Consider the following 22,844-nt stretch of genomic DNA (forward strand, 5'->3'; position numbering starts at 1 on the left):
CTGGAGTTAGATTATCTGACATATAAATCCACTTTTGTGAATCTCATAACACTGGCTCTCTATGGAGAAACCGGGCTTCCTGGTCACGTGATCTCCCGTTGCATTTTGGGAATTGGAGTGTTTCTCTTCAGCTGCGGCTGCCTCATACAGTAAGCTACAGTTTGATATAAAACAATAACCGACGCGTCAGACGCGTCGTCGGCACCGGGAGACATCAAAGAGTTTGACGTGTGGGGGCGCGTCGTGGGCTGGGGTGTCGCACCAAATACTGGGCCCTGGGTACAAGGATTCACTGCGGGCCCCCCATGAATGGGAACGCAATATTATGCATTATTTTGTGCTTCAACCATTGAAAAATAGCAGATATACAAGCTCACAGCGTCTTCTAAATCCTTCTACGTTAAGTTCTTAAGGTTCTATGTCAGTGGTGCTCAAACGTTTTCATGTGTAGGAGAAAAATTTTAGTTACAAATGTTCGCTTAAAGAATACATATATTGAAAGATTTGCACGCATTTTCATGACTTTTCAAAAATAGCAGATCTACAAGCTCGCAACGCGGCACAGAGTGCCGCGCTGTGAGCTTGTATATCTGCTATTTTTCAAGAGCTAAAGTATAAAATAATTAAGGCACCTCCACCTTGGGGCCAGTAACTCAGTCCCACTCCCCCCCCCCCCCCTTGTGACGCCCCTGGTCGTGGGCATCCAATGTGTTAAAGGTCTCTGAATGAATGAATGACATGCAGCTATGAATAAGGCTTGTGGTGGATAAGGTGAAGGGGTTTCCACAATCTGTCCCTCTCCCAGAGGTGACGCAGACTCCATGCAGCAACAACAGGCCCTGTCCCGACGGAGGTCCCTGTCTGGAGTACGGAGGCACCTACCTCTGCACCTGCCAGACCGGAGCAGGCGAGCTGGACCATAAGGACTTCTATCCCTATGGTAAGAGCATGAGGCGCCAACCTATTGAAGACCCCAAAAAAGAAATTAAGCTGCGCATATAGCAGCTTAAAGGGGAAGACCACCCATTTTCAATATTGAACTGTGTCATTAATAAACCTTAGAGGAGTTGTTTGGAAATAGAAAAAAAGTTCTCCCTCTTCAGTGTTGCCTAGAACTGGAGGATTGATTTTGGGGTTTGTATTGTAAAGCACAACTTGATGACATCACACCGTTGTACTTTACAATACAAACCCCAAAATCAATCTTCCAGTTCTAGGCAACACAGAAGGGGGGGAACTTTTTTCTATTTCCACACCACTTCTCTAAGTTATATTAATGACATAGTTCAATATTGAAAATGGGTGGTCTTCCCCTTTAACACATTGGCCGCCATTTTAACATTGACTGTTTGGCTCCCCTGCCATTTTGTTTAATGAAAAAATTTATATATTTTTTTTATATTGACATTTTTCCTAAATTCTGTATTCTGTATTTTGTGTCATACAGTACCTGAAATGAAACAAGACCACCTCTAGTCTCACCAAAAAATAAAAAAATTAAATAAAAAGCTTTTTTTTCTATAGTTGCAGCCATCTCAAAATAGCCATTTTTGACCAAAATCCAGCTATAATTGAAAAAACTGGAGTTATTGACCTTTTTGTGAAAAATCTATTTTCAAGCGAATAACTCACTTGATATTTGTCTTTATGGCTTCAGGCATTATCAGATAAGTGTACTAATGTAATTATGTAATAGGATTTTTTTTTAGAATTTTCTGTTTAGAAAAATGCAGAGAAAAATATTTTTATTGGCTATGTCTGACCATAAAACTCAGCAATTTCACATACTGTTTTGCAGTATTTGTGTGAGTATTTGTGTGAGCCCCCACTTGGGGGCGCGTTCTCTCTGTCTCTGTATGTCTGCTTTGGTCTCAGCTGTTTTTGGGTCTGTACAGGTGCACACACACAAATAGACATCAAAGGGGGCATGAGTCTTTTTTCTAACATGTGCTAGAATGTGAAAATAGCAGATCTACAAGCTCTACAAGCTCAACACATCGCTCTGTGACACATTGAGAGCTTGTAGAGCTTGTAGATCTGCTATTTTCACATTCTGGGACATGTTAGAAAAATGTCTCCCCCTGCCCCAAAAAAATCCTCTGCACTGCCCTGCAAGAGCAGGGCAGACGCATTTTGCTAACGAGGCGAGGCTGTTGACGTTGATCGATCGCTTGTTGGCTGTAGTTGATCGCTTGTTTTGGTGGAGCGTGGGCCAGGGACCCCCAGTCCCCCACCTGGTTCCCTAAGTGTTGGCTGGAGACCAGGGACCCCTTTGTGAGACCCCATCGACAGGGACCACTTGTCCCTGCAACTGGATCATATGAACTTTATGTAACAAATGATCGGCTTATTGATTGATTTTACAATGTTATGTAACTCTGCACTGCTCTGCGGAGGTCGGCGAAGCGTTGGACCCGCGGACCCCTTATTGGTTGTTAGAAAGGCGACCAGGGACCCCCACCTTTGCAAAGGCGATCATGGCTTGTTTGTGGACTGAAGTTTGTGGACTAAATACCATTATAAAACTAATATTATAGCCTGGATATATGGGTGTGGATTCAAATCAACCATCATCATTATCAGGTACGTTTTAGAAGCATTTATATGGCAAATTGGCGATAATTGTGTGTTTTGTGTCTTGAGAGAGAGAGAGAGAGAGAGGCAGAGGCAGATCTCACTATAGCACTGTTTTTTATGGGACTGAACACCATCAGGGGGTCCAACAGGGACCACTGAAACAGAGATACAGTGGAGGGAAGCACACACACACACACACACACACACACACACACACACACACACACACACACACAGCTGTTCTCACACTTTTTTTTCTTCTCTTTTTTTTTCCGGCAGCCAGCCTTTTGAGCTCAAATGCGTCTTTTGCCAATTAACTGTGGTTGGGGAGATTTATACATTTGTATTGCAATTTATACATTATTACAGTCTTTTTTTCAAACACACTTACTTTGATGTGTGATATGTGTGAGACAGAAGGCTCAAATTTTGTCACGGGCTGGAGAAAAGTGTAATTAAACATTACATTATATAAAAGCAAATTCTCGGGACTATCGGGCCTGGCGGGGAACGACATTTAAAATTTCTCGGGACTATCGGGGGAGGCGGGGAATGAGTTAAGCAGTTAAAGGACAACTTTGTTTTTTTTTACAACTAGGGTTCATATTTTAGATTGTTATTAGAGAAAAGAAAAAGTGAGAGTTAAAATGTTTTCATTTACTTCGTTCTATCGTTTTAGCACGTTTAGCGTGCTAAAATGTGGGGGCATGTGTACACATGGGGGCATGTGTACAAGTGGCTAAATATGTCTTTTTAGACACAATAAGCCTGTAATTTCTTTATTGCTATTTACAGTAACCCCAGAAGTCACATCTGCCCATGAAGGATTGTGGTGCATCTTGGGAATGGGCTTGTAAAAAGACATATTTAGCCACTTGTACGCATGCCCCCACCCACTGAAATCAAAGTCATTAAAATCGCTAAAACAATTGAAAGAAGTAAATGAAAACATTTTAACTCTCATCTTTTATATTCTTTAATTACTATCTAAAATATGAACCCTTGTTTTAAAAAAACAAAGTTGTCCTTTAAAATGCTTTATCCCAGGGGCACGGTGGCGCAGTCGGTAGCTCTCCTCCGTGTCCTCAGTGCCCATACACTAAAAAAGGCCTTTCTGTGTGGAGTTTGCATGTTCTCCCCGTGTCTCCCAGGGTAGGTACCTTCACAAAAACATGCAGTAATCCTGGTCCGTATACTGCCTCCCCCTGGCCAGCCGGGGCGCCTGATGGGAGGGGAAAGGAACTGGTTGGAATAACGTGTTCCTTCCACGTGCTACGTCCAGCCGGGAACCCCCCCCCCCCCCCCCCTGTCAGGTGAAAAGAAGTGGCTTGGACTCCTCATGCATAGAAGAAAGCGTGAGATCAGTCCATTGCTCTCCTCAGGTTGGCAGAGGAAGTGTAGTGCCCAGGATTACATTAGATAAGTGACACTGGGTTACAAAAATCGGGGATAAATAATTATATATCGTCGTTGTCGGGTGGAAACCTCGTATCTCCAAGTTTCAAATGTGTGCGTTCTTTTGCAAAGTAAAGTTGGAATCATTTTAAAATGATAAATACAAAACGAACGGTTTTGGACATACAAGGTTTCCACCCGACAACGACGATATACTGTATATTTAAAAAAAGGCTGGATACCATGTACCACGTGCTCAAGTCCAAAAGACACCCAAACATGTCTGCGGTTTACCCTTTCCCCAGCACAGTGGAACATAGTCAAGTCTCGGTGTGTGTTTTTCAGTACAGCACCGATCGGTCTGCGACTCCTCTCCGTGTCTGAATGGGGGCTACTGCTACGAGCGGGACGGCGGATACACCTGCGAGTGCAAGCACGGATACTGGGGCAAACACTGTGAGAAAGGTACAGGAAGTACACGTCGTCCTCTGGACACCCTTTGAACATGCTCATTAATCTCTCATTGAATTAAGATGGTGCCGAGGCAATGTTATATGTTATATTTCAACCATAGACATGACACACGTTGGGATCATTATGTCAACGTCACTGCCATATTGGTCTGGGCAACTTGCCATAACTCATCTGCAAGGAATATGCTGGAGTCGTACATGTACCGGTATATAAGTACCTGGACACTAAAACCTTTTTCTGTTTTATGACTTAACACCTTCTCAGCCTGGCCGTACTTGCTCGGACTTCCTAATTGGTCCAATCAGCCGGTCGTCTTTTCCCGTACATTCCCGTACTTTTGATATAAATGATAATAATAAAAAAAAAAACGATCGGCCATTCTTCTCTGTGTCTTTTTGGAGCCATCTGAAACGGTTAAGATCCTCTCTCAATCATTTTCTGGGAGTGGGTGTGATACTCGTAGCATCCAGCAGGCCGCGCCGTTGACTTACATTCTGGATGGATGGTTGGCTCAAGAGCCACTCCTACCCTCCACGTTGTTGAAACTCGACAAGAAGCTCAAACAACATGGCTGGATTACACGCGTCTTTGTCTCTGTTCGTGGATCGCGGTCTCAATCACGTTCGGGCGCCGCTTCTCTATCGCTCCTTTCCCTGCTTCGCCGCACGTAAACGAATGGAAGAGATCTCCCCTCCGCGTCGCCAAAGTAAGATCGCCGACCTCTGCAGCATGAATATACACGCTGTACCGAGCACTCCATTACGTGTTGTTATCATGTGGGCTTTGTTTTTTTAAAACATGTTTGTAAATAAATAGCTTATTTCTTCGGCGCTACCTCTGTTCAGAGGGTTCTGCCGCGGCTTGCAAGGTGATATTGAAAAATAATTCTAGTTATATACCGGTAACTATAGTAAGACGCCTCAGGGCGATATGCGACCTCGCGCCAATTCTTGGCTATCTGGCCAGTGATGTATATCGGACCGGTTTACCTATTGTAATTTTGGTGTGAAATCCCACATTTTGATGTGGGGTTATGTTTTCATAACGTAACTAACTACACGCCTGGCAACAAACCATACCTCTTGAAAATCAAGTGTAAATTCAGTGAGTTCTAACACTAAACTTGTGGAGAGATCTCCTGCTTCGGTAAACATTCATGAAATTGGAGCCACAGCTTGCCTGTAGACCAATATGGCAGCCGCGCTGACGCATTTCGCTCCAATGTACAGCGGCGGAGACATACTCTACTTACAGTACGTGTGTTTATCTCAGTGGTTCTCAGCCTTTTCAGGCCGCGAGCCCCAAAAGAATCATATTTGAACTGGGGACCCCCCACCCTGACGAGCACTAAGAGTTGAGGAATTACATTTTGTATGGCACGGTTCTATTGTAAAAATAGCAGATCTACATGCTCACAACGCCTCGTAGCGCGAGGCGTTGTGAGCATGTAGATCGGCTATTTTCACAATTTTGTCTCTAATATTTGACAATTTGGCTAATGTTTAATTTGTCATTTTAGAGGTATTAAAAAGTCCTCAAATCGTCACTTTAGAAATGTGCAGATACCCTCTATACACTTAAACTTTGTGTTGGTTTGTTTACCGTTGAGAAGGAAAACAATGTTGCACATTAAGTTAATCATCTGGGGACACCCCAAAATAATTTGGGGACCCACAGGTTGAGAACCATTGAGCTATGATGTGAAAGACTCCCTCCGTCTCCCTCTCTCCAGTCAGACTCAACACCTGTGCCTCTGGTCCCTGCCGCAACGGAGGCTCCTGTAAGGAGGAGGCCGGGAGCTACCGCTGCGTGTGTCCCTACAGGTTCACAGGAAAGCACTGTGAAGTGGGTGAGTGTCCACTGCTGTCCCAAGGCTCATTTAGTCTGGGGATATCTTAAAAAGTCCTGGAATAAATTCCTTACCAAAACATTTCTTCACCAATGTGTTTGTAAAGGTGTCTAGTAGTAACACATCTCACAAAGACTGAAATTCAGTTTCCCTTGGAAAATCTTTGACAGCTAGGGTAATTCTGGGTCTCATTCACTCACTGACTATACACTATACTATAGGGGGAAAAATCCCTCCCAAAAAATATGCTTTAAGTGGGATGTGAGGGGTCTAACTAGGTGTTTTTAATCATTCTGAATCCATTGCAAGCATTTGTTTTGCACAAAAAAGCATTCATTGGGCTAAAAAACAGCCCATAAAATGATGGTTTAGTGATGAGTCATCACTTTTCACAGTGGTATGGGGGTCCATTTCTAACCCAAGGAATGTTTTTGGTGCAAAACAAATGCTTGCAATGGATTCAGAATAATTAAAAACACCTAGTTAGACCCCTCACATCCCACTTAAAGCATATTTTTGTGATTTTTTCCCCTATAGTACTATTGTATAGTGAGTGAATGAGACCCAGAATTACCCTAGCTGTCAAAGATTTTCCTAGGGAAACTGAATTTCAGTCTTTGTGAGATGTGTTACTAGACACCTTTACAAACACATTGGTGAAGAATCTTTTTGGTAAGGAATTTATTCCAGGATTTGACACTATTTCTAAAGATATCCCCCGACTAATTCATACGGGAGCGTGTCGATATTTCGACATAACATTTGTTCGACGTTCCGTTTGTTGTTGTAAAACAGTGCCTAAACCTAACGCTAGAACCTATCCCTAACCCTTAGTCGAAATAATGACGCGTAGAAATAGCTCCAAGGTGAGGTGAGTAGTAGCTACTCACCTTTTGTTGGACAGTAAAAGCAGAGAGATGTGTCAGGGTGAGAGGTGAGTTGCTACTCGTCGCGGCGAGTGACGTAACGTTGTAGTTTTCTGACTTTAGAAAACTTAAGACACCGCGGTGAGTAACTGGAGTATGAATGAGCCTTCACACTGCTGTTTCTCTTTCTTTCTCTCTATCTCTCTCTCTCTCTGTCTCTCCCTCATCTTCTCTCTCCCTCCCTCCATCTCTCCCACTGGCTCACTTTCTTTCGCACTGCCTTTGCTCTCTCTCTCTCTCTCTCTCTCTCTCTCTCTCTCTCTCTCTCTCTCTCTCTCTCTCTCTCTCTGCCAACACACACTATCATATTATGGTTCAATCTTCTGCTGAAAATAGCTTCATAGTTTCAAAAGCAATAAGGCTTTTCATCTTTTTCGAGCTTGGTCCCATAACAGTGTTGTGCAACTGCCGCTTGCACAAGAGTGCCGAGAGCAACTTCGCTTTTACTGTAACCTTCTATAAAAGAAAAAAGAGGGAAAAGCACTCTGGCTCGATTCACAATAATTTTCTCTTGATATCATCTTTTTGGGGCTTTATTGGATTGGGCAACCGTTTGAACAAACACGCCGACTTTCTCACACAACACAGATGAGAAATGTGAGCCTCGCTGTCCAATGTTCATTGTTCCCTGGGGTTTGTTTTGCAGGGAAGCCGGACCCCTGCGCCTCCAGCCCGTGCATGAATGGAGGGACCTGTTTCCACTACATCGGGAAGTACAAGTGTGAGTGCACGGAGGCCTTCAGTGGCAGACACTGCGAGATAAGCAGGAGCGCGTCGCATTCCTCGGCAGGTGAGCAGACCCTCTGTCACTGCGCAGTAATGCGCCAACCGCACTCGGGCGATAAAGTTACTAGCATTATGATAACACGCCGAATGGCTTTAATAGACTCGCTGAGGCAAAGGGGATATCTTGAGCTGCCAAGTGTGCAGATACTGGGTTTCCTAGAGTACTAGAGGGAGGCGATAATCCTCGACGTGGGCGTGTTGCTCTAATAGAGCGCTACATCATTTACAGATATAGAACCGCCACGCCGACCGTGTAAACTAAGACGCGATAAAACATGCCGGCGCATGTCTGCCCGCTCTTGAGGAGCGAGCAGGGCTAAGCTCTAATTTTAGGAAGACAACGGTTCAAAATCTGGACTGGGAACACGCCTGTTGCCATAGCGTCTGTGCATTGTGCCATAGGGTCTATTCCGGGTCATAGGCCTATTTTGTGACGTGGTGTCACACTTATGTTGCCAGGCTGGCGTGCAGTGACATGATCAACATGTGATGATGTTGCTGAGTTACAATTTAAGCTGTATGTCTGAGTTACAATTTAAGCTGTATGTCTGAGTTACAATTTAAGCTGTATGTCTGAGTTACAATTTAAGCTGTATGTCACTTTCAGCCTGGCGTCCCTGTTCTAGGAGTGTTTGTTCAGTAACAGGGCTCTCTCCAACCAGTTCTTTAGTAAAAAATATACAAAATACATTGATCCGGAATCGGACAATATAATTCACTTTCCTTTGTGTCATGAACAGGAACAGGATGAAGTTAGCTTGAAGTTAGCTATTGGCTACCACTCATTTTAGAAGCCCAATTTCCGCCCCTCATAGAAAGGCATAATTAGCTCCAAAGATCCTGGATTGCATTGGAGTGGACAGCAAATATCGGCGGCGCAACGCTCTCGTGGGCCGATGTAAACAAATAGCGGCCGGCGGCCGGCTCGAAAATTTTGCCCGGTGCTTCGGTAAGGCCTCTGGGTGTTTAAATAATTTTATATAAAAAGCCGAACTAGTTCGGGATCCGCACCCCGGACGATAAAAAGGCCGAAATAAAGCCGAACTAGTTCGGGATCGGCGCAAAAAGAGTTAACAAAAGAAAGATATGACAGTGTTTCTCAACCAGTGTGCCTTTGAGATGCTTTGGTATGCCCTTTGAAATTTGACAGTGAAGTCAGAAATTTAAGGACTTTTAAAAACCCAAGAAGGAAAAGAAAAAATACCATTAGTGCATCAAAAGTAATCAGCAAACTATCTAAAAACTGGTAAAACATTGGTCAAATTGTAAAACATATAAGAAAGAGGAAGACATTTTGAAAATAGCCACACACACCATATATCTAGGTATGCCATGGGATCTTCTGGCAAGGAAAAGTGTGCCCTGGCAGGGAAAGTGTTTCTTCACACTGGGTGAAGAAGTGGTTAAATGGTCAGTACTGCACTGCAGGGACGTGCAGAGAATGTTAGAGAGGCAGGGGCTTTTGGTGAAACTATTGAAAATAGCAGACCTCCAACGCGTTGTGAGCTTGGAGGTCGGCTATTTTCAATACTTGATAACACACTAAACTAAGCATAAAAAAGGCAATACTGGAGATGTGGCGTACGGCATGGATTTCTACACAAGTGAGGGCAATTCTTTCAACATAAGATGCTGCATTCATGTTCAGGAGAGTTTGGACAAGGCAATTCTCTTGAACGCTGCCTTCAGGTATGGCATGGAAAGAGGGCATTTGCATTTCTTTCACCGTAGTAAAAACTGCATTCATGGTCTGGAGAGGGCACCTTTTTTACAGACGGTTAAAAGGGCAGGGGCTCGAGCCCCCTTTCATGTCTATGTGTGCACAGGGGCGTCACACCAAATTCTGGGCCCTGGGTACAAGGATTCACTGCGGGCCCCCCATGAATGTTAACTATTGAAAAATTGCAGATATGCAAGCTCACAGCGCGGCACCGAGTGCCGCGCTGCGAGCTTGTATATCTGCTATTTTTGAAAAATCTTGAAAATGTGTGCAAGAAACCTATGTCAAGGACCCCCAAGATGATATGTATTTGGCCACGGACCTCGACCTCAAAATATTTAGTTCCAGGGACCCCCAGTAGCAAAATTTGAGTTAGAAATGTTCGCTTAAAAAATACATATATTCAAAGATTTTCACACATTTTCACAACTTTTCAAAAATAGCAGATCTACAAGCTCACAGCGCGGCACTCGGTGCCACGCTGTGAGCTTGTATATCTGCTATTTTTCAATAGATAAAGTTATTAGGGCCCCTCCACCTTGGGCCCCAGTAACTCAGTCCCACTTTCCTACCCCTTGTGACGCCCCTATGTGTGCACTGTGTTCCAGAGCTGGGCTGCGGAGCACCGCCCCAGGTGAAGCACGCGGAGGTCCAGTACTCCTCCACGGCGCCAGGCTCCGTGGCAGCGTACCACTGCCACCCAGGCTACATGCCCGCGCCCAGAGCCACCCAGAGCATCTGCAGCAGCCAGGGAGCCTGGAGCCAGCCGCCCATCTGTGAGGGTCTGTAATACACGCACGCACGCACACACACACGCACACACATGCAGGGGCGTCACAAGGGGTAGGAAAGTGGGACTGAGTTACCAGGGCCCAAGGTGGAGGGGCCCTAGTAACTTTAACTGTTGAAAAATAGCAGATATACAAGCTCACAGCGCGGCACCGAGTGCCGCGCTGCGAGCTTGTAGATCTGCTATTTTTGAAAAGTCTGAAAATGTGTGCAAATCTTTGAATATGTATTTTTTAAGCGAACATTTGTAACTCAAATTTTGCTTCCGGGGGGGGTCCCTGGAACTAAATATTTTGAGATGGGGGTCCGTGGCCAAATTCATATCATTTTGGGGGTCCTTCACATGAAAAAGTAAATTTGAGCATCACTGACATGGAAACATGGGTTTCTTGCACACATTTTCATTTTATTTTCAAAAATAGCAGATCTACAAGCTCGCAGCGCGGCACTCGGTGCCGCGCTGTGAGCTTGTATATCTGCTATTTTTCAATAGTTAACATTCATGGGGGGCCCGCAGTGAATCCTTGTACCCAGGGCCCAGAATTTGGTGTGACGCCCCTGCACACACACACACACACACACACACACACACACACACATGCACACACACACACACACACACACACACACACACACACACAGACACACACACACACACACACACACACACACACCACCACACCACCACCACACCACACAAAGTGCTATCATAAAACAAAAAAATTAAAATACAGCGCAAGAGTTTGAAACAAGAAACAGAGTTTCAAACGAGAAACAGTGACTTTTTTGGTGGATCCCCTGAGGGTCATAATAATGGGCTGAATGTTACATTGGAAAACTAAAATGGCTTCATAATTACAGTAATTAGGGTCATTTATCCTCTCTGAAATATCCTGACTATTAGAGACCGGCGTTTGGTACTGGTGATAATTTTGGCAGAAATTTTCAATTTTGTTTTAGTCTCGGGTCTTTTAAAAGTTATTTCTTCCACCGGGTTTTTGTCAACATAAAACTGGACATTAGTGTGGCCAAGCTCTGAATTACATTTTAGTGTGGTGCCACCTGCCAACTGGTGACTGGTAATGTTATCATCATCACTAGGGTTATTGTGGGGAAAACCCACATGATGTGGGGTAAAACAGCCCAGAACAAACTAATTAGGGTTGTGCTTGGTCTTCAACCTCAGACCCACCTTACCGATCATCACCACGAAAGCGTGGGGTGGCTCAAAGTAGCTGACAGAGTACAGCATCTTGCAATGGGCCTGGTGTACAAGATTCACTACACCTCCAAGATACCCATGTACCTGGCAAACTACTTCTTAAAGGTCAAGGATGTTCACGATCACAACACCAGAGGTAGCTCCACTAATCATCATCAACGTAGATTTAACACTAAACAAGGCTCTAACTCGTTCTCTTGCTATACCATCAACATGTGGAACGCCCTTCCACAAGCCTTAAAGGAGAGCAAATCCCTAGCCTCCTTCAAAATTGGTATGAAAAATCACCTTCAGACAGCTGCTACCCGTGACTTGTAAATAGACTAGGCCCCCATGCTCCCCCCCCCCCCCCCCCCCCCCCTTTTTCTTTTTTCTCTGCCTTTGTATTTGATGTTATGCTTTTGAAACTGATATTATCCTAGATAAAGTACTATGTTCTATCCGTCTGTCTTTCAATGTTATATTAGATACTTAAAGTGTGGTTCCTGTGGAAATAAGCCTTGGCTTTCTAGGATCTCCTTTTAGTTGACCTTGTACCAGTGATCTATCTGTACTGTCATGAAACTGTACTTTTTTCTATTGCAAACTACTAATAAATTCTTCAATCAATCAATCAAAAACATATTGAGATTGTTTCTCTGTTTGGAATCCTTCCAGAGATCAACGAATGCTTGCCACAGCCCTGCCTCAACGGGGGTACGTGTCGAGACCGGATAGCGTCCTACCTGTGTGAATGTGACGAAGGCTTCACTGGAAACCGATGTCAGACAGGTAGAACGAGCCTCCTGCGCCCGATCAGACGTTATCAGGTGTCATTATCACGCTATCAACGTTGTATCGTCTTTAATGTGATTAGCCCGAACTAAACTGGGAACACACGACACCTTCATGTGTGTTTCCAGTTCAAATATCATCACCGACGGGCAGAAACCTCGTATCTCCAAGTTTCAAATTGTGTAATTTATTTCGTAAAGTAAAGCCCTGCTTCATCATAGAAGACTGTCGCACAAAACTAGTGAAAATAGCAGATGTACAAGCACACAACGCCTCGCATCGCGAGGCGTTGTGTGCTTGTAGATCTGCTATTTTCACTAGTTTAGATCATTTTTCAAATGATAAATACAAAATGAACGGTTTTGGAGATACAAGGTTTTCACCCGACAACGACGATATGCTGCTGAGCCAATCACTTTCTGGAGAAGGGAACTACAAGTCATGCACAGAGCCTATTGGCCTGCTCGGCCACGAGCTCTGAACGAGCACCGCCCATGGAACGGCAAGTTGGACAACCATTTCTTGAGCGAGGTCCCATTTAATTGATTGACTGTTTGGCTACACCGAACTCGATTATCAAAATACGAGCTCTTCTACTATCTGGATAAAAGAACGACTCGAGTCGGAGTTCGACTCACTGGGCCAAACAAACTGAAACGTTAATGTTTAACGTTGTTTAAAAAGCTATGTTGATTTTACTAGCTATAAACAACAACGTTGTTCCTTCATTAACTGCCAATGAACTTTTAGCTGTATGTAAATGCATGCATATCATATAAATGTAAATACATGTGTATGTGTGCAACAAGAATTGTGAGGGCAATGTATTGAAGATATACATTTGTGGCAGCACAGGTAGAAATAGTATGACATCTAGTGGACTCTTGTAGAATACAGTGAATGAGATCACTTGATGAATGAACCATTCTCTTGAGTCATGACATGAAGAAGAACGTTTCTGTATCTGTAACACAATTGATCTTACAGTACATTGCATGCATACCTATACCTATACCTATACGTAGGGGTGGGCGATAGGGAAAAATACAATATCACAATATTTTCCCAAGCTGTATCACAATATACGATTTTATCACGATTCTTTTTCACGTTGGTTTTTGTGGTTATTTTTCAACTTACTTGACAAAAACTAGACTCTGGGTTCCTTTTGGGAGGTCTAAATTGAACTTTAGAAGTATGTAACTCTGACAGTATATACTGTCAGAGTTAAGGGGAGACCTTGACATTTTAAAGTTTGAGAACCACTGATTTAGACCAAAATGCAGGTTTAAATTGAATTCTGTAATGAATCTCTGTATTAAACAATTCAACAGGATTTTTTGCAAGGATCCCTCAATTGTATCACGATATATACGATATCTCTGAAAAGGCATATCGTGTAGACATTGTATCGTCTCAACGATAATTATCACCATATCGCCCACCCCTACCTATACGTACATATAAATAGATGCAGGATGAGTGTTTTGATATTTTAGAAATGGTATCAAAACTTGAAATCTACAACATGTTTGATACATTTCTATGTACAGGTATGAACCTGAAGTAGATTCTGCGGAAATAATGAGTCCACCTACCGCTAATATCCGAACGGGCACGCATTCCGAACTGAACGGGCACTGAACGACCACGCACCGAACAGGCACTGCAGTGTTACATTCATGGTTGTATTATGACAGGTTTAACAGGTTAATAAAGGAATAGTGTGCACTGTCCTTAAGACAGACACATGCCTGTCATACTGCCTGTACTGTATGTCAGTGGTTCTCAACCTTTTCAGGTCGCGACCCCCAAAAGAATCATATTTGTACTGGGGACCATGCTTGAGTGGCGTTGCGAGGCATTGTGAGCATGTAGATCTGCTATTTTCACAATTTCTGCTTCTAATATTTGACAATTTTACCAATGTTTGACCAGGTGTACTAAAAGGGTCTTTAAAGTCCTTAAATTGTCACCCTGTGTATACACACTTGTACTGTATGTTGGTCTGTTGAGTGAGAAAACTATGTTAACATTTAAACATCTGAGGACCCCCCAAAATTATTTGGGGACCCCTCTGGGGGTCCCGACCCACAGGTTGAGAACCACTGCTGTATGTCACTGCCAGGAGTCCTTCAAACAATAAAGCCTTGTCTGTTATGTTCCATTATAGCTTGTATTCTATGTCATGGAACTAAATGACTAATGAAAAAGCCACTGTTGATATACTGGGTGCATTGTAGGATAGCCATTACTGCTGCACTTATCCAGAGCAACTGGTGACTAGTGAACAACTACAAACTGTGTAACAAACAGCAGTGTGAGCCACAGTTCCTAGACCGCAAACAGCACAAGCAACCACTAATGAGGACCTTAAAGGTGATACACCATGCATTTAAAAAGTATTTATGTCATATTGTTTATGTCCCAAAAACGTTTTTCAAAAGGTTTGAGGCTAAATTACCACTCCTGAATAGAGAGCCTCTCTCATTTTTGAATGGCTCTCAGAGCATTTTCAGCTGCAGTACCAACTTTGGCCTGAACTGCGCCACCCCCCCCTTCAAAATCTTTTTGAAAAAAAAAATGAAAAAATATATATTTTTTTCTTCAAAAACGGCCGATGATGACGTCATCATCGGCAGCAAATCTGGATAGCCTGTTTTGAGAACCTGTGGGATACTTTTAACCTTCGCCTTCTCAAAACCAGAGAAAGACACAACGGTCAGAAATGGGACTTTATGAGGATAGAAGGTGCTAGTGGGACCCCAAAAAAAGGTTTTAAAATAAAAAAGTGAAATTTCATGGTGTATCACCTTTAAGCACACGAATGAACCCTCGCCCCCCTATTCTAATGGGGGCGAACGTTCAATGAGGTATTCTCACAATGTGTCGCAACACGTTGTGAGCTTGTAAATGGGATATTTATTTTTGGCAACGTTATTTTAGTGTAGAAGGAAAAAAGGAATTGTGTAAAAGTATAGACTTCTGTCAATAAAGTATCTAGGGTTTAAAAGCAATAGAACACCCCAATGGAGTCTGAGATCAGAAACAAATCCATGCAAGAGAGCACTGCAAGGAAAATAAACGAGCTAAAGAACGCTAAAGGAGAGCGGTAGTCTACAATGACATTTTTTATTTTATTATACATTTATCAACCAAATGTTGCCGTTTTGTGTCTCTGAATATCTTTTGTCAACTCAGAACAGGATGGCTGCGAGTCCAACCCCTGTCTAAACGGAGGTGTGTGTCGCGCTTTCAGAGGAAATCACTTCTGCGTGTGCAAGGACGGATTCTTCGGGGACCAATGCCAGATGTGTAAGTGCATTTTCATTGCCTTCCAAATGAATGTCTTGCAGTGTTTTTTTTTTGTTTTTTTTTAGATATTTTTGGGGGCTTTTTGGGCTTTATTTATACTGTATTTTTACAGTAGAGACAGACAGGAAACAGGGAGAGAGAGATGGGGAGAGACAGCAAAGATCGTCGGGTTTGGGACTCAAACCTGCAATGCGCTGTCAGGCTACGTTTGAGCCTAGGTTCCCAGACCGCTAGGCCAGGGGTCCGGGCCTTCTTGCAGTGGTTTTAAAACCCATTTAGACTGGGAATGCCTTATTACGCATTATGGTATGCTTTAACTGTTAAAAGATAGCAGATATACAAGCTCACTGCGTGGCACCAAGTGCCACGCTGCAAGCCTGTAGATCTGCTATTTTTGAAAAGTCACGAAGATTTGTGCAAGTCTTTGAATATTTTGACCTGATTCTATAAGTGTCTTTTAAATCCTTCTAAGGTTTTAAAAAAAACAACCTTAAACCTATGTTTCTATGTCAGTGGTGCCCAACTTTTTCATGTCAAGGACCCTCAAAATTATATGTATTTGGCCACAGACCCCCATCTCAAAATATTTAGTTCCAGGGACTTCCAGAAGCAACATTTGAGTTACAAATGTTCGCTTAAAAAAATTCAAAGATATTTTTCAATAACTAAAGTATAAAACAATTCCAGGCCTAAATGGTTTTAAAGACACATTGACATATTTATTGACTGCTCTGTTATTGTTGTACACCATAGTAAGTGTTGGTCTTTGTCGCCCCCTAGTGGAGAACCCTTGTGTATTACAACCTTGTGGAAACCGTGGCCTCTGCAGGAGTGACAGGAGAGGGAACTACAACTGTGCCTGCAAGGTCGGCCACACGGGCAAGGGACTGTGAGAAAGGTCAGGAATAGAATAGATCTTTATTGTCATTGTCACAAGTACAACAAAATGTAAAAGTGCCAAACGATCAGTGCATCACCAAAAATAAAATATCTAAAACAAGAAAAAACAAAACAAAACATACACAGAACCATACTTTCCGTCATTGCACAACCCCTATTGCACTTAGCATGCGCAGCATAGACAAACATGTACTTAAAAGCCGCTGTTATTGCACAAACTCATATTGCACTTAAACCCAAACAGCACCATCAAACATGTATGTTAATCAGATCAACGTTTCTTAGCAGCGTTCAGTGTAACTACCGCTGCGGGATAGAAGCTGTTACTAAACCTGGCTGTACCTGACTTTATCGATCTGTACCTTCTGCCTGATGGCATCAGATCAAACAGGGAGTGACCGGGGTGGGAAGTGTCCTTTAAAATGTTCTCTATTTTTTTGTGACAGCGGGACCTGTGTAGTTCTTCCAGTGAGGGGAGAGGGCAGCCAACGATTCTCTGTGCTGTATTTATGACCCTTTTAACCTCTGAGCTGCTGTGCAGCTGGTGTACCACACACATATACAGTATGTTAAGATGCTCTCTATGGAGCACCGATAAAAGGACACAAGCAGTCTCTGGGAGATGTTATTACCCCTGAGCACCCTCAGGACACACTTACCTCAGCATTGTGTTCAGACCAGGCACGTGCACACATAGACATCAAAGGGGGCTTGAGCCTCTGCCCTTTTATCTGTCTGTAAATAGTGCCCTTTTCAGATCTTAAATGCAGTTTTTACTATGGTGAAAGAAATGCAAATGCCCTCTTTCCATGCCATACCTGAAGGCAGCATAAAAGAGAATTGCCTTGTGCAAACTCTCCTGAACTTGAATGCAACGCCTAATCTTGAAAGAATTGCCCTCTCTGTGTAGAAATCAAGCACTGAAAATAGCCGACCTCAAAGCTCACAACGCGTCGCCGCGTGACGCGTTGTGAGCTTGGAGGTCTGCTATTTTCGATATTTTCACCAAAATGCCCTTTTAGAATTTTCAGCACCTGCCTCTCTAACATTCTCTGCACGTCCCTGGTTCAGACTTGTAAAGTGTTAGACTTTCAGAATGAACACATCTCTCAGGATTCATCCTTTATCATTTATCATCGTCACTTTGACATCTTGATACACGGCAGCTCCATGAAGACACATTCATTCATTTTCAACGTATGGGATGAAGACATTTAGAGAGAGGAGTTTTGGTGACGTTTGCAAACAAATCCTTCCAAAAGAACCACTCTTTTGAGTGAGTTGATGATTTGACACCCAAATGAATTGGACTTTCAGTAGATTATGTTTAATGCCTGATATATTCTTGCTTGTGTGCTCTGTTGTGCACCGAAAATAGCGGCACTTGTACATCTACTATTTTCAGTGTGCCCTTCTGGGGCTCCTTTTTTGTAGAGGCAAAAAAGGAGCGGACCAAGTATAGAGCTCTGGGGGATCCCAGATAATTATTAAGTACCGTATATGAAGTTTAAGTGGTTAAAAATGTCTTCCGATAACTATGATGCAGTGGTTCCCAAACATCTTAGACGTTTGCCCAGGACCCAAACACTTGAAAATAGCAGATCTACAAGCTCAAAACACGACACTTTGCGAAGCGTTGTGAGCTTGTAGACCGGCTTTTTTTCATGACTTTCTTTTGAAAAATCATTGATTCTTTTTTTGTTCATGAAAAATGTTACATTTACTTTTTTTTTCATGTTTTTACATTTACCGGTGACCCATAAAAATGTGTCCGCATCTCCACGAACCATAAATGGGTCCTCGCAACGCGAGGCGTTGTGAGCATGTAGATCGGCAATATTCAAAATAGAACCGTGTTATACAAAATGTAATGCCTCAAATCTTGTGCTTGTCGGGGGGGGGGGGGGGGGGGGGGGGGGGGGGTCCCCGGTTAAAATATGATTATTGTGGGTGTCTCGGCCTGAAGAGGTTGAGAACCACTGCTATAATGTGTTCACTACACCGTCTCCAGACCTGCTGCCTCCGTCCGGCCTCCACGTGCTGCGGGTGGAGGAGAACGAGGTGGAGCTCCGCTGGGACGAGCCGGACCCCGCCCACAGCCTGGTGAACGGCTTCGCCGTCACCTACGCCCCGCTGGGCCGCGGGAACCGCAAGACGGACTTCCTGGACAGGAAGCAGTCCAGCCACCTCCTGACGGAGCTGGTGCCAGGGCTGCTCTACAACATCTCCACCTTCTGCGTCAAGCGCAACACCAACAGCAACGACATCAGCCAGCCCGCCGTGGCGCTCATACGCACCAGTGAGTAGTGACAGACACTCTGCTAAAGGGGTCTCTGTGCATGCATTCAATAGTAGAAATGAATGTGTGTTAAACGATCTGGTCATGTTATGTCCTTTGTCTCCCTCTCCTGACGGAGAGAGGTAATTGCACCATGTTATGAATTAGTTTGATTGCACCACTTGCTTATTATATTGTATTGACATACAGATTGGTTAAAATTATGTTTTATTCAATCAAATAAGTGATGGTCACCACTAATGATGGTGATGATCGTGTGACTTTTTTGTACTTTGTTGTACGACATTGTCCCACAGAAATAGTGGAAATATCATAAGCTTGGCCATTTTATTAGTGCTGCTATATTTTACTTGTTTTAATTTTATACAGCAATCTATTTATATTTTGTAATATTCTTCAAAAAGGGTAGGCACAATAAGCCTCAGCTTCAGCCTTTTTCTGTAATATGAGTGCAAACAAAATGCATGCAGTTTTCCACGTAATGATAAGGCACCAAAATAAACTATTCATTCATTCATTCATTCATTCATGTGATTTTTCTGTCTGCACTGCATGTATTTTACCTCAGCACCATTGAAAATGAGGGTTCACTACCCTCGCCTCGATGTGTTCTCAGAGGTTTTAAATAAATAAATAAATGCTGTTACTGATGATGATGATGTGTGTGTGTGTGTGTGTGTGTGTGTGTGTGTGTGTGTGTGTGTGTGTGTGTCTGACTGTGTCTGTGTCTGTATATGTGTCTGTGTCTGTATATGTATATGTGTCTGTGTCTGTGTCTGTGTCTCTATATGTATATGTGTCTGTGTCTGTGTCTGTATATGTGTCTGTGTCTGTATATGTATATGTGTCTGTGTCTGTGTCTCTATATGTATATGTGTCTGTGTCTGTGTCTGTATATGTGTCTGTGTCTGTATATGTATATGTGTCTGTGTCTGTGTCTCTATATGTATATGTGTCTGTGTCTGTGTCTGTGTCTGTATATGTGTCTGTGTCTGTATATGTATATGTGTCTGTGTCTGTATATGTGTCTGTGTCTGTGTGTGTGTCTGTATATGTGTCTGTGTCTGTGTGTGTGTCTGTATATGTGTCTGTGACTGTGTGTGTGTGTGTGTGTGTGTGTGTGTGTGTGTGTGTGCGTGCGTGCGTGCGTGCGTGCGTGCGTGCATGCGCGCGCGCGTGCGTGCGTGTGTGTGTGTGTGTGTGTGACAGGACCACGGCAGGTGGAGCAGCTTGAGGGTGGTGAACGTGTCGTCGTCTCAGGTGTGGCTCCGCTGGCTGGTGCAGGCTGCCCGCCATGCGGCCGTCAGCCAGGTGCGCGTGTCTCTGCTGCCCTCGGACGGCAGCGGGACTCGCACTGCCCTGCTCAACACCAGCACCACGGAGTACTCCTTCAGGTCAGGGTCTGGGCTTTCTGCCTGTGTGTGGGCTTCCCAACTGGTCTTGAGCCTTAAAGCTATACTGTGTAAGTTGCTAAACTAGTGGTCAGTAGCAGTATTGCTTTTTCCGGCCGTTTTTTCGCCCGGAGTCGTCGCGGACCACCGCCGCGGACCACCGGAGCGGCGCCGCAAACCACCGCGACTGATACAAATCCGTGGAGGGGTAGAACGCATGGTAGAACGTAATTTTCTGGCCAGGATTTGGGGATTAAGAGGTTAAGAATCCTTCCCCATGGTAAACACTGTAGCTGAGCGAGGCTACTTCCTGAAGACCATGGCAGATAAGCTGTGATTGGCCGGTAGTGTATCATGTGTGTATGATCCGCGATGTGATTGGCCAACGTATACAGATGATGCAGATGACGCTATTTTTTCGCGAAAACCGGACCCCGGTCAGGATCATAGAAAACATATTTACAGAAGGCTTTAGAAGCTGAAAATAACGGAGTGGGGGTTCTAAAACTTTAGCGATTTAACAGTTAGGACAATTTTAAGATTTGTTTTATAAAAAAAGTTACATGGTATAACTTTAAGCTAGATGCAGAATAGACCCAAATTTAGGGTGAACATTTTCAAATCTTTACTTCTGGGGGTCCCTGGAACACAATATTTTGAGACGGGGGGTCCGCGGCCAAATACATATCATTTTGGGGGTCCTCGACATGACAAAGTTTGAGAACCACTGACATAGCAACATACGTTTTCTTCAGAACACTGTTAGGATTTAGAAGACTTTGTAGAATCGGCCTACAGTATATCAGTGGTCAAGGGCACCCAAAATGTTTCAAATATTTGTATTAGATTTGAATTTAAATATAGGGCATGATGTCAGGGCAATGTAACATGTTATCAAAAAAAAAACTCAAAAACAGAAAACGCTCAAAGGAAACCCCAGGGCACCCCCCCAACCCCTCAGCCTATCCCCACCCCAGATTGATATGTATTTGGTGGTGGACCACCATCTCAAAATATTTCGTTCCAGGGACCCCCAGAAGCAAATATTTCTGTTAAAAAATGTTCACTCTGAATTTGGGTCTTGCCTTAAGCTAAATACAGAATAGATACACGCAGCTTGTTGGCAAACGAAAGGTTACATGCTTTCCACATGGAAAGACCACTGAACTGCCTCTTCTTACAGACAGTTTCAATCGCTGTCCACTAGATGGTGCTGTTGGATCGCTGTATACATAACAGCTTTGATACAATATGCTGGATCATCCCTGTCAGGCGGAAACCTTGTGATTTTATGTCCGAAACCGTTACTTTTTAGGAAATGTAAAAGAGAACCTGGTGTACCACTGACATGTAGTTATTATTTAACTAGGATTGTTAATACTTTTCATGGTTCAATGTTTATAAACTCCACTTTAACCACTTTCACATTCAAACTTTTTCAAAAGTAGTGAAGATAGCAGATCTACAAGCTTGTTGTGAACTTTCAGATCTGACATTTGTGCTACTTTTGCGTGACACTCTTGTATGACAAAGTACTAAAGTAGGGTATTATTAATTGACCAAAAGTGGAAATATGATGTTGGAACGATTCTGCCCTACAGCAATGATATGCTACAGTTCCTGTATCAACCACTAGAGGCCAGAATACAGTCTCACTGAAGCTTTGTCTTCATCATAAAAACAAATGAATTATGAAAGATGTATATCGTCGCTGTCGGGTGGAAACCTCGTATCTCCAAGTTTCAAATTTGTACGTCACATACAAAGCAAAGCCCTGCCTCATCATACAAGTCCGTCGCACAAAAGTAGTGAAAACAGCAGATCTACAAGCTTGTAGATCGGCTGTTTTCGCTAGTTTAAATCATTTTTAAACTGATAATGCAAAACGAACGGTTTTGGACATTATACAAGGTTTCCACCCGACAACGACGATATGAAGGATCTGGTGGTCCAACAAGCTGATTTACTTTCCTTTGCATTGTGCCTCCTCCTCAGTTCACTGCTTCCTGGCCAGATGTACACGGTGGACGTGTTGACGCAGAGTGGAATCAGACCGGACGAGTTCCCCTCAACCAGCCACTCAGCAGGACCGCTACACATCTGGACCCGTAGGTTTCCCTCGCAGCGCGCTTTCACCACAACACCGTTTGTTCACTGGTGGAAAATAACTAAGTACATTTACTGTAGTAGCCTACTGTACTTAAAGGAGTACCGTAATTGCTGGGACTATAAGCCGCACCTGAATATAAGCCGCACCAGCAAAATTTAGGATAAAAAAACGAATGCTTACATATATAAGCCGCACCTGACTATAAGCCGCAGGTGTCCCTCCTGCTTCCCGCTAGAGTGCCCCTGGTGGCCGTTAGCTGTAGAAATCTATATATAAATCTTTGTTAAAGACCATTGTAAAACGAACTAACTGGCCGT

The 22,844-nt window shown here is 43.5% G+C and overlaps 1 protein-coding gene across 1 annotated transcript in view; it reads left to right on the top strand.

Annotated features, from left to right (window-relative positions):
- Window positions 1–22,844, top strand: part of sned1 (sushi, nidogen and EGF-like domains 1) — a gene marked incomplete at its 5' end in the record, with an annotated part of 64,011 nt that overhangs the window by 21,960 nt on the left and 19,207 nt on the right. The window contains 13 exon segments of the mRNA XM_080727300.1: window positions 806–940; window positions 4,318–4,437; window positions 6,179–6,295; window positions 7,868–8,011; window positions 10,336–10,509; window positions 12,396–12,509; window positions 15,714–15,827; window positions 16,608–16,711; window positions 16,713–16,725; window positions 18,739–19,026; window positions 20,236–20,261; window positions 20,263–20,420; window positions 22,413–22,525. Of these exon segments, the coding sequence (XP_080583426.1) occupies window positions 806–940; window positions 4,318–4,437; window positions 6,179–6,295; window positions 7,868–8,011; window positions 10,336–10,509; window positions 12,396–12,509; window positions 15,714–15,827; window positions 16,608–16,711; window positions 16,713–16,725; window positions 18,739–19,026; window positions 20,236–20,261; window positions 20,263–20,420; window positions 22,413–22,525 (1,620 nt within the window).

Source organism: Nannobrachium achirus (genome assembly GCF_963921795.1).
Source record: "Nannobrachium achirus genome assembly, chromosome: 1".
Taxonomy (NCBI): domain Eukaryota; kingdom Metazoa; phylum Chordata; class Actinopteri; order Myctophiformes; family Myctophidae; genus Nannobrachium; species Nannobrachium achirus.